At 39.0% G+C, this 12,700-nt stretch overlaps 1 protein-coding gene across 2 annotated transcripts; it reads right to left on the reverse strand.

Moving 5' to 3' along the window:
* Positions 1 to 396: 396 nt before the first annotated feature.
* NABP2 (nucleic acid binding protein 2) lies at positions 397 to 11,048 on the reverse strand. Of its 2 annotated transcripts, XM_081315607.1 has the most exons (7): positions 10,945 to 11,048; positions 10,519 to 10,611; positions 8,696 to 8,800; positions 7,349 to 7,487; positions 5,913 to 5,984; positions 2,956 to 3,037; positions 398 to 581 (listed from the first exon to the last, which is right to left on the reverse strand). In XM_081315607.1, the coding sequence occupies exons 3-7, from the start codon at positions 8,772 to 8,774 to the stop codon at positions 456 to 458; spliced, it is 498 nt and encodes a 165-aa protein (XP_081171733.1). In that variant the 5' UTR covers positions 8,775 to 8,800; positions 10,519 to 10,611; positions 10,945 to 11,048; the 3' UTR covers positions 398 to 455. The 2 variants fall into 2 exon arrangements, with proteins under 2 accessions (XP_081171734.1, XP_081171733.1); XM_081315608.1 differs by lacking the exon at positions 10,945 to 11,048 and having other exon boundaries at positions 397 to 581; positions 10,519 to 10,556.
* Between the last annotated feature and the right edge of the window lie 1,652 nt (positions 11,049 to 12,700).

Consider the following 12,700-nt stretch of genomic DNA (forward strand, 5'->3'; position numbering starts at 1 on the left):
TTGGCAACTGGCATGGATTTATTTGACGGGTTGCATTGTCCTGGGATCACGGGATCACCATTTATAATCTTCCCAGCTGGCTTCTGACAAGCAAAGTCAATGGGAGAAGCCAGATTTGCCTAATGGCTGCATGATTTGCTTAGCAAATGCAGTGATTGGCTTAACAACTGTAGCAAAAAGGGTCGCAAAATGAGGCATAACTCACTTAACTGCATTGCTTAGCAACCAAAATTTTGGACTCTGTTTTGGTTGTAAGTCAAGGACTACCTCTATGTAACTTTAAGCTAAAACCAAATAAATCATATTATAATTAACATGTGTGCAAGCCAATCAACATGAATGAGCGTAAGGAACAAAAGGTCCCAGTTTATGATACAATATTATATACAAGCCCAGCTACATGCTTATGCACTACCAATTAGCCCACCCTATTTATAAATCTACAAATCAGATTGTCAGAAGGTCATCAAGGCAAGAGCAGACCTATCGATCACTAGCTTGGATCCAGCTTTATTACCTGCTGATGTAGAAGGTCCTGGTGTGGTTTGAGAGGCTGTGGGGGCTGCATTGTCATTTGGGGTCTATAAGACAGAACCAAAACAACTATTTTAACCCATGCAGAAATTCTAGATTTAAAAGACCCTGGGGTAGAGAACAGAGAAGGAAACCAATCCAACTATCCACCCAGAATTTCTAAGTGTGGGTGGAGAGGAATAGGTGACATAAATTATACTAAATTGCAAAACAAAAACATCTTCCCACAACAAAGCAACAAGATCTGGCTGGCATGATATTATCTGTTAAGATGTTATCTGTAAAATATTTCTGAGAGATGACTAGCCACGAAATTTGCTCCAGCCAACTAGCCACTAAATTTGCTCCCATTTAAAGTCCTCCTTATACTGGTGAGTTAGATCCGTTCAGGCAATCAATAAATTTGCCAAATACATATCCTGAGATTTTGTATCATGATTTGTTAGATTTGATTCTCATATTTTCTCCAGTAACTGAAAGCTGGAAATATGGGGATCACCCTTCATTTTCTTCCCATAACTTAGTGAGGTATGTTTGGCTGAGACTTTATATAAATCCACCAGGTTAGTTTCCATGAGTGAGAAGGGACATCAATCCAGGTTCCCTCAATGCAATCCAATGCACAACCACTACACCACCCTTTTAAAACTCATGCAGGGGAAATGCTTCAACTCCTGCTTATCCCTTCACATTTCATCAAAGTGTCTCTTAAACATGTATAAACTCTCTCAGGTTACAGACCTGAAAAGTTTATTATCCCTTTTTTTCTGAAAGGAAAGCCAGGATAGGCTACCTAGCTTGGGGTATGAGAAGGATCAGTATCTTCAATATGGCTAGTATAACTAGATAACTGAAGCCATGACTCTTTTTAATGGTTACCATATGTATTGCTTGCACATAAAAGGAATGGGACTTGCATCCCTGGTTTTGCCTGACACTGGAGGTCCATGATACCTTCTGTAGTCATATCTCTAGATCAGAGGTGTCAAACTCGCTGCATCACGTGACATGTTGCGATGTAGCGCGACTTTTCCCCTTGCTGGAGCTGGGGTGGGCATGGCTTCTGCGTGATGCATCCGGCTTGACATCCCTGCTCTAGATGATCTGAATCTACATAATCCCTGACCTGGTTGGGACTAGCAGAGGGTGAAGCCCAAAACATCAAGCTCACTTGTCCTGGGTTAGATTGTGTAATTAGGTTGTGTAAGGTCCCTCTGTTGAGATTGACTTCTGAGCACGTTATGGAGGCAACAATTTGTATATATCAACAGAACCAAAGAGGTCTTTATCATTCTTTTTTCATTTTTTGACTTCCTGGCTCAATCAATATCTCCAGTACTGGTTGTTGGAGTCCTATACATATAATAAGCAAGTCTCCTTTAGTTTAGCTCCTGACTCCAAGTTGGGCCAATGCTGCCACCTGCTGAAACTTTCTCTTGATAAGGTAAAGGTAAAGGTTCCCCCGCACATGCGTGCTAGTCGTTTCCGACTCTAGGGGCTGGTGCTCATCTCCGTTTCAAAGCCGAAGAGCCAGCGCTTGTCCGAGGATGTCTCCGTGGTCATGTGGCCGGCATGACTAGACGCCAAAGGCGCACGGAACGCTGTTACCTTCCCACCGTAGTGGTCCCTATTTTTCTACTTGCATTTTTACGTGCTTTCGAACTGCTAGGTTGGCAGAAGCTGGGATGAGTAACAGGCGCTCACTCTGTTACGCAGCACTCGAGATTCAACCCGCCAAACTGCCGTCCTAACCCACTGAGCCACCACGTCCCTTCTCTTGATAGGCACATGTAAAACCCAACTTCTACAAAATCTAAAACAAGCATGAGATTTTAGAAGAGAAGAAATGCAACAGGAGGTGGTTATCACAACAGACATATTTTTAAAGGATTCTGCTTGAGCAAAAAGAAATGGCAAGAAAAGTACAGTCATCCTGTGAGTGGACAAGGAACGGTTCTTAGGCTTATGAAATCCATCATTAAACATTTATTTCACACCTCAACATCAGTTTAGGCAAAGATCCTCGGATTTTTCTTAATTTGCACAAAGCACACTAGTGATGAAATTGGGTTCCACCATTTTGAAAACAAAACAGCTCACTTTTTCCAAAAAAAGACTTATATATGTTTAGAAACAATCTATTACTCTACAACACATCACTCATGGTTAAGTTATAAAGATTTAAAGCAGGGGTCTTCAAACTTGGCCCTTTTATGACTTGTGGACTTCAACTCCCAGAATTCCTCAGCCAGGCACACTGGCTGAAGAATTCTGGGAGTTGAAGTCCACAAGACATAAAAGGGCCAAGTTTGAAGACCCCTGATTTAAAGTTTCAGTGACCAAGCTTATGTCCACCCTACACTATTTCTGAGTCCCACAAGTCACTAAGAACAACCAAACTAAGGCAATTCTTATACTTACACTTTTGTTTTGTGACTGCTGGGCAACATAGTCAGGATTTGGCTCACTGAAATTTGGCACTTCTGAATAAACCATGCAAAACCTAAAGAGCAGAAGATGCAATTGTCATTCAACTGATGAATTTTTCCCTTCTTCTTTTTCATTCCCTCTCTCTAATAACGCACACTGCACTGTTGTAATGAAACTGCAATATGTCCTACTGTGGCTTAGAGCTCGCTTGAAAAAGAAACCCCGATTCTTTCAATCGAAGTGGCTTGAGAACAAAGAAGAAAGAAAAGAAAAGAAAAAAAAGTTTAGACAGGAGAAGGGAAACCAAATGAGGCACCACTGAAATTATAACTAGTACGGAAATCCATCTGGTACTGTAAGGCAGGGGTCTCCAACCTTGGCCACTTTATGACTTGTGGACTTCAACTCTCAGAATTCCTCAGCCAGCATAGCTGGCTGAGGAATTCTGGGAGTTGAAGGCCACAAGTTACAAAGTGACCAAGGTTGGGGAACTGCTCTAAGGCAGGGGTGTCAAACTCAGTTTCATTGAGGGCCGCATCAGCATTGCAGTTGCCCTCAGGGGGCCGGGTGGGTATGACCTGGGTGGGCGTGACCTACTGGGTGGGTGTGGCTACAGTGCATATGGCCTACTGGGTGGGCGTGGCCAGCTCTACATCGTTCGCATCAAGGGTGCCTATGGGGGCCTGGGCAGGAGTGGGACAGATCTGAGGGTCTCTGGCAGAAGGAGGGTCTCTGGGCCAGGGCCAAGGCAGTGGGGGCCGTTCCCTCACTGTTTCCAGGATGGCTTCGTGGGCCTCATGAAACCACTTCGTGGGCCGGATCTGGCCCCCGGGCCTTGTGTTTGACACGTCTGCTCTAAGGGATATTGCTAAGCTTCCTTTGAAGATAAACTGAAGACTGCTGCCCCCTCCACAACAAAGAGGTGCTAGAATATCCTTTTTCTCCCTTTAGTGCAGCAAGATGGAATAACCATGCAAAACAATCCCGAAACTACCTTTAATTTTTATCTGGCAAATACGAAACTTAAAAGCTCCGCTCTTCCAAACAATGGACTTTCAAGGGAGGTGGGTGGAAAGAAGAAAGGTGGGAAAATATTAATTCGACCCATTGAAATTAAAACTTGACCAGCCAACAAGGGCAACATTGTGGACCTGGTGTTAAGTGTTCATGTGGGAACGGCCAGAATTTGGTCTCCCAAGAATTTGGCTTTTCACCTTTCAGCCTTTCCGTGTCTTTCCTAGTTGGGCCTCTCTGTAGCTTCAGTGAGAGCACACTCTCCTGGCTGGGAGGGGGGCCTGGCATGTGGGAGGTTTGGGAAACGCTATGATAAAGACTTCACATGCATCTTATGCTATCTTGTTTTTGTGTGATCTCATAAGCACCTGAGTATCCAATTATTTCTGTGTATCCTATTTGGTATGAGACTGATGTAACTTTTTGTAAGATTGAAGGTGAATAAAAGTTCAGCGGGCAGTGCTCGGGGGAGTTCTTTTTCTGGAGATGAGGCTGCCTGGCTGGTTCAAAGCTCTCTATCGACTCAGGTCTGAATTCTTTTTCCTTCGTCTGAATTCCTGTCCCTACATCTGAATTTCTTTCCCCTTCAGTTCATATTGTTAATAAATGAAAGAGATCCAGAGGTAGATAGTAACAGTGAGGCAAGATTATTTACAGTGAGCTCCTACTGAAGATCAAAAGAGGGGTGAAGGAGCTTTGACTCAGACATCAACTAGGAAATGCATCAACCATCAGCTTTATTTGATCTTCTAGAACTTGGGACACACTTGTTTTATCTGGGCATTTAAGATCGATTCATGGTTAGTGGAATAAATACATCAAGATCATCCTAACATTAAAACTGAGCACTGTGGTCTTTGAGATGTTCAGAGCTTTAAAGGGGGCGAGGTCAAGGGAATTAGAGTGTGGGCATAGCACCTGCTGGCAGTTCCTTAAATCAAACACATTCCAGGAATGTAAGGAATGTAATCAAACACTGTTCCAGGAATGTAAGGCAGCATCTGCACAATACCAGAAAAGATGCAGCTTCTTCATAAATTGAAATTTTATGAAATGAAGGAGCCAGTTTGGTCTACTGGTTAAGGCACCAGGCTAGAAACTGGGAGACTGTGAGTACTAGTCCTGCTTTAGGCATAAAAGCTGGCTGAGTGAGTTTGGGCCAGTCACTCTCTCAGTCCAAACCACCTTGTAGGATTGCTATTGTAGGGAAAATATGAGCAAGGTGTATTAGATATGTTTGCTGCCTTAATTATTTATAAAGATAATAAAGGCAGGATTAAAATAAAATAAAATAAAATTTCAAGATCACCCCCATGCATTCTGAATTACTTTTTCCTCTTTGACCTGCACATATTTAATATTATTCTTTGTCCTTATTCACTACATTTTTCTTCCAAGCCATGCCTTTTTAGCCTAAGGATGGTGAACCTCTATGGCATTATAAACTGATTTAAGAATGGCTAAAGAACAATATATAAAAATTATTATACAAATCTTTATTTGCACAAATAACAACTGTAATACTTCAGTGTGGAATGTCTCACTGAAATATCACTGGGAAAACTAGAGGTTCACTGTGAAAAAACAAAATTTATCTTGATAACAAAGTGAAACATAAATTAAGTATAGCACAGGGTGGGGACATTTATCCTAGAGAATAAAGAAGTCATGGCATAAATTTAGACCTGTGAATCAGGCAGTGATTTCTTAATAACAGGTGGATTGCTAAATGTAATCTGAAATATAATAAGACGTTACCAATTTCTTTCAACCTAAAAACAAAGGAAGATGCCTTCCATGGTTTCAGATATTTTATATCTTCTAGGGCAGAATTATTCTTTGGTGATAATCTGTCTTTGCACAAAATTTGAAAAAATCCACCTAGCCATCCCCCAATGCTAGGAAGAACCATTGAGATAAATTATGAGCCTTACTCTCCTACTTTCTGCAGATCTCCTCCACGTCCAGTGTACAGTGTCAAGCAGCCTTTGAAAATTGATGAGTACCTGATAAAGAAAAACTCATTATTGAAAGCAGCACACAGTTCCTAGTTTTGCTCAAGAAGAAATCTGTCTTTTTGGTGCATCACATGAAGCTCTATCTATATAATATCTGTACAGTGCTTGTTTGTTCCTCATGTTCCAGACAAAGATGATAATGGGTGCAAGAGAAGAGATTATATGTTCTTAAATCTCATTGAAACCAGTAATATATGAACCGCAAACTGATTTATCTAGGAGTACCCTTGAATTCAACACACTTATTTCCAAGGAGCCACGAATGGGATTCTGCTGCTAAGTTTTCTAGATTTGCTCCACTTATTGGAATTGAACAAAAATGTTCAGTTAGTTGGGCTGACTGCAGAGTATGGCAAACTTAGTGTGTTGGGTCTTTGCTAGTGTGTTCTTATTTGCACAGAACATCAAAAAAGGTCAGAGCAATGTTACAGGATGCTCTGCTTGTATACAGCTAGTTCTTATTTAGTGACTCTCATTTAGTGATTGTTCAGTCTTACAACAGTGAAAAAGTAACTTTATGACCAATTCTCACATTTACAACCTTTGTAGGTCTCTAAAGCAGAGGAAAGCTGAAGTAAGATCATAAGCACAGCAATGGTTTCATTTAGCAACTGCTTCTCTGAACAAGCAAGTTGCCAGTCCCAATTGTAGTCACTAAAAGTACACTACCTGTACACCACTTTTTATAGGCAGATTCGTGCGTTCTGCTCAGTGTTTGGTTAACTATCATTTACTGAATAAGCAAAATTGGATAGGTTCAAATTACATACTGAGCCATAAATCATGGTTTATAAACCACAATAGCTGGGTTCAACTCCACATGACAAATCTAAGTGAAGCAAACTAATTTATGACCAACAACAATGCATAAATTAAGCTTAAGTCTACCTTTGTGTAAATATGAGGAAAATGAACCTTAAAAACAACATGTACATTTGCAGAAGAAAATATGTACGAGTCTAAGAGATAGGTTAAATGTTGCAGATTAGACTGATCCCAAGAATTATACACAGTCTTTATATTAGGGCTGATGAAAAATTCATTTTGCTGGATCTAAAACATCTGGTAGCCCAAGACTGCATGGCCAATGATGAGGCGTGCTGGAAGATAATAGTTCAGCAACATCTGAAGTCTCAGATTTCCCACCCCTCCCTTAAACTTTCCTAACAAAATTTAGAAAAGTGGTGAAACACGTTAAATAACTAATTTGTATGAACTAATTTGAGCACATTCCACAAAACAGCCAAGTCATACTTGCTGCTCTCTTGACATAGGGTTTAGCCACAGTTACAAAAACAAAACCTCTTCCCAAGCTTCTCCCAAGCCACTCCTCTTGGAAAAATCCCCCATACCCTTTGGTGAGTCGGATGATATCGCCTGGCTGGATTAAATTTCCCACATCATCCCATACAGAGATGTTAATGCTGCCTGTTTTGTCAGCTACTTTACACGTCCGTACTTCGTGACCATCCTTTGTCTTGGTCACCCGGCCTAATGATAGAACAAGAACCACAATTCAAGACAACTGCAGGCATCTGTTTTCATGAGTGAAGGAGAGGGGTTTTTTTTAACCACTCACTGCTTCACTCCAAATACATCCCACCTTCAACTGAATATTCTTTTAAGGCTAGACCGGGGGTAGGCTACCTTGGCTCTTTTATGAATTGTGGACTTCAACTCCCAGAATTCCTGAGCCAGCATAGCTGGTATATGTATCAAACTGGAAGTAAATTGTTTAGATTATCTAAAAAATTACTTTCCGAGAATTCAGTCTGCTTCTTTATATCACAGAAACTTCTTCATGATCAGCAGCAGTGATCATGCCATACAGGTAGACCTCGCTTAAGGATAATTGGGACAGGAATTTCAATCGCTAAGCGACCCGGCCCTACAGTGCAACATCAGAACTCTGTTGCTTAGCGACAGTAATCTCGGCATTCCTTGTAGCTGTCCTTAAGCAAATACTGTTGTTAATTTTGATCACTTAATCATGTCATTAACTTTAATCACATAACTTTGAGTGATCATTGAGAATTTTCTGTATTATTTTCCCCCCTCGTATAACATTGCAATTTTAAAGCCACTTAGGTGTACTGTAAGTATATACCACTGAGTTCATTAGAATGTAATATATAAGAAGCTTTTAAAAGTATTTTTTAAACTTTAAAAGCCAATAGGTACTGCAAATTGTTTGGAGTACAAAGGGGGGAGTCAGAAATTAAATACTTATGTATATTATTCTTAAGGGTTTTCTTCTTCTTTTTTATAATTATAAATAATACTGTAGTGGAGATTTTGGCATTAAGCTAAAATATATATACTTCTCTTTTATATCACGAAAATAATTCAATGTACTTTGGTATGGTTTACCTTTTACTTATGCTATTTTGAGTATTAATTTTATAACTTCAGTAATATTATTGGTCTAGTTATATAAAATATCTTTTTGAAAATACAATTTTGGTGTAAAGAAAGTATTTTTAATCTGGCCAATAACCAATATTTTTGGAATAAGACAGCAATTAGTTGATCAGTGAGGAAATCATTACATAGCAAAGTAATTACAAAAAAAGGCAGTGAAAATATCTTACCCCGAATTGAATCATTCTAGTGACAAATAGGGCTTGTATATTGATCTCCCAACTGTTTACATAGTGATTTTTTTAAAAATACTTTATTTTCTCTTCCACATGACTTACCTGTTTCCAGCACAATGAATATAAGATTTAGATTTTTCATGCCTGGTTTAATATCCTTCACCAACGTTTCTGTTGTCATGTTAAATGGCTTCTGATTTCCAGTACCTGGCAAATAATTTTAAGTAGTCTTATATTTATAGAACAAATAAGAAAATGCTGTTTGTAATAGATAGAAAAGTATTCTATTTTAATCTTGAACATATTGTATTCTCTTCTAGTGATATAAAACACAGCCCAACTCCAAATATGCAAGATTATAAAGATATAGATATACAAGTTGTGTAAGTTAAATTTATTCCTCCCATTATCCCATTTATCCTTCTTCTACAATTATTTTCAAGAAGCTGATACTATTTTGCCCAATACCAAAATTTAGGCTCTTGGGATTCTGACAAATTGGAAAAGCTTCTGTGACTGAAAACTTATACAGAATCACAAGGCACTTACAGAAACAATATTTTACATTATTTGCTTTTAAACATCATAGGCTAATATGTCAGCTATTCAAGAGAGAAAGCAAACAAGACTCACTTTTAAATAGAAAGACGCTTGTAAAAGTACAGATGAGAGGATGTCCAACCAGACTTTAAAATAAACCCTACATTTTAACATGCAACTGCTGGGTTCTGATAGCACATCAAGATATAATTTGATTTTCTTTTTTGTTAGTGTATTGTGTGAATTCATTCAACTGTGATTTCATTAGCAAATGATCGGTCAATATATAAACCCAGCCAATATTATCCAAACTGCAGATACCTAATTTCGAAAATAAGCTTTGAAAAATCCAAAATGAAAAAGCAACGTGGGGTTAAAATACATAAGCAAGAAATCAATTTTTACAGGTAGTCCTCACCCTAACCACCACAATTAAGCCAAAATTTCTGCTGCTAAGTGAGATGTTTGCTAAGTAAGTTTTGCCCGTGACCTTTCTTACATAGTTGTTAAGTGAATTTGGTTTCCCCATTGACTTTGCTTGTCAGAAGGTCCCAAAAGGTGATCACGTGCCCCTGGGAGACTACAATCATCATAAATATGTCAATTGCCAAGCGTTTGAATTTTGATCACGTCACCATGGGATTGCTACAATGGTCATAAGTGTGAAAAATGGTCATAAGTTACTTTCTTCAACACCGTTGCAACTTTGAATGGTTATTAAACAAACGATTGTAAGTCGAGGACTACCTGTATTTATCTATCAAGGAAGAAGCAGCATATTACTGGAAATATGTGCAGGAATATGAGCTGAATTCTATATACCATCCCCAGGTTCACAAACCTTCTAACCCAAGCACACCTTACATTTCCATGATCAAAAAACACACATCTATAAATTGATGACAAACTTCTCTGACAGAGATTTCAAATGCAAATGTTTTACACACAATTCCTGTAATATATTCAGAAAATAACTGTAGTTTTAATCAACTCACCACAAAAGACATATGTCCCCTCCAACCAATGTAAGAGCGTTTACTTACTACAATCTTAGAATGCATACGTGCAATCATATTCTTTTACAGATTCCTTGTTTCCTTAATGCTAACAGGGCAGGAGCTTTCTGACACTCCTTGGGAAATTATAAAGAAAATTAGCCTCTCTAGTATACTTGTGTGTAATCAATCCATGTATGTAAAAGGATGGCTATAAAATATACCCTCCCCTTCCCCATATCCACTCCCAAATTCCAGCCATGTTTAAACTGCTGTTGCCAACTTTTTCCTTTCTGAGGCACATTATATGCTCATTCTGGTATTTTACCAAAGCTAGTAATGCAGTTTTATCAGGTTTTAGCTCCCACTGACCATTGTTACAATACCTACTTTGAACAAACTGAATAATTTTCAGCACATGTAGAAAACTAGTTTCAAGGGAGGTTGTGTAGCATACTTGATCTGGTTAGAGGTTGCATTCCACTGTGAAAAAGAAAAACAAATAAAGTACTTTCCATTGTTTCTTAGGGAATCATTTATCCTCCTCCTGATCAAATTTCATCTTCTAGCAGTTTTTTGCTATGGGATTCCTCTCCGTATGAAGCAGATACTAATTTACTTACTCTTAAAATATGCTTGCATTGTAAATAATATAAATTAAATGAAACATAGTTAAAAAGTTCAATGGAACAACTTAATATGCTAGTGAGCAGTCTCGTTCCTACTGAACGTGGAACTGCTGGCCTTGCCACATGTCCATATGTTTTTGTGCTGTGTCCAAAGCAACAGTCTGCCGAAACTGCACATTCTTCTTACCTACAATCTCATGGCTATTAATTACATCTTGTATAGAAGAAAGTCCCCATCATCACTTTTCAGTGAAGCAGCCAGATGAACGTCCACTTGCAGACATTCCAGGAAGTATCCTGCAGCATGCCGTCCAGCCAATCACAGCACAAGACAGTCCTTCGACAAGTAGGAATGTTCCAATCTTGCAGCCAATTGCAAGCTGATAAAGCATTAAAGTGACAGTACCAACAACTATAGACGTTGTAGGGGTAGATTCGCGATTGTCTATGGTAGCCAAAAATGAGAGTCTGGAGCATTTTTTAACAGACTATTACAAGGCATAAGGTTTCATTAACTTCATTATCAGATGCGTGGAGTAGCTTAATTGATTACGATTTAAATAGGTACGGTATATACAGATGAAGGAGGGAGAGGAAGACTGTGGGCGCACAGGTGAAGGTTGCATGAGAGCAAATTACGAATTGTTTCTCAATTAACATTTTTAACGGCTTAAAAACCTATTGTGCTTAAGATCTTTTGAAACAGTCTGAAACATATTGATGTAAGTTTAGTTATCTCAATTTTTGAATACCAACAACTGATTACAGTGTTTTCTACTCCAAAAAACAATTTGCAATTTATTCAAATCTTGATGTTCAAGAACTTAACTAGTGGACTGAAGACATGCAATATTTCGATCAGTTTTGAAGTTGGTACATCAATGAATGTCTTCCTTTTCGGTTTCATTTAAATATGGACACAAGCTGGATTGGAAAAAAATAGATCAAACAACACAATTAATGGGCACGTTTGTAATATCCCACAAAATATCCCTAATTTAGTCTCTCCCATTGAATGAATTAAAGCTCATAGTTCATAGTTACAGCTTTTGCATTTAATAAAAATATGCATACCTTTGCCAATTTTCACTGTAATAAGGTTACCTGTGCATTTATGTGGCATGATTATTTAAAGTACTTGGAGATTTTAGCTATAATTTAATTACCGAGATCTGGCTGGCTGAAGGGGAAGGGTCTTCTTTATGGAGATATGTCCAGCTTGGTGTTTTATTGTGCATCATTTGCAACCCCACAACAGGATTGGCATAACGTGGTGCCAGGAGATCCTAATTGTTGTGGAGTGCCATTCTGTAGGTGGTTAGATGTGAGTTGTTGCAATCTATGCTGGGCCAAAGGTACAAGCTGGGGTGCTGGAATTGTACTGCTCTCCTTCACCAAACTGCCTAATTTCCTCAAAGGGATAATTATAGGTTTCCTCAGCCTCTTACTAGTGGGTGATTTCAACCTCCTTTCCATGGGATCTAAGACAGCTTGGGAATTCATAACCAAGTATTCTCTGTGTACTGATATGTCATGATACAGTTCTTGGGTACTTTTCCAGCAGTCCATTGTCATGGGCAGCTCACTTCCTTATTATTTACTAAATTTGTATGGCACCTGATTCCCAGCAAGTGTGGGCAGTTTACAAATTGTTAAAAAACACACATCAAGACTAGAAAATAACAAGAGCAAACAAGGCAGATAATAAATTCAGATTGGAACAATGTGAAAGAAAAAAAAGGGAGCTTTAATTATGCTTGCCAAAGGTCTGGGCAAAGAGCCAGGTCTTCAGGACCCTTCCAAACACCAATCAGGTGGAGGAGGCCAATTTATGCAGGGCAGAGGGACCTATTAAGAGGATTTGCCCCAAATGTACAGGTGGATCCTATTGTTGACAGCACTTGAGGAGCTCCCCAGCAATTGGATGGTGGTGCTTTTAGGTG

This window comes from Vipera berus (assembly GCF_964194415.1).
Source record: "Vipera berus genome assembly, chromosome: 2".
In the NCBI taxonomy this organism is placed as follows: domain Eukaryota; kingdom Metazoa; phylum Chordata; class Lepidosauria; order Squamata; family Viperidae; genus Vipera; species Vipera berus.

Bases quoted from the DNA above. Each gene is read 5' to 3' on its own strand.
- NABP2 (XM_081315608.1), bottom strand. From the start codon at position 8,774: ATGACAACAGAAACGTTGGTGAAGGATATTAAACCAGGCATGAAAAAT. The intron at 7,488-8,695 runs GTAAGTCATGTG...TTCTATCATTAG, and splicing joins ATTCATTGTGCTGGAAACAG to GCCGGGTGACCAAGACAAAG. The intron at 5,985-7,348 runs GTATGGGGGATT...TTTCTTTATCAG, and splicing joins ATCATCCGACTCACCAAAGG to GTACTCATCAATTTTCAAAG.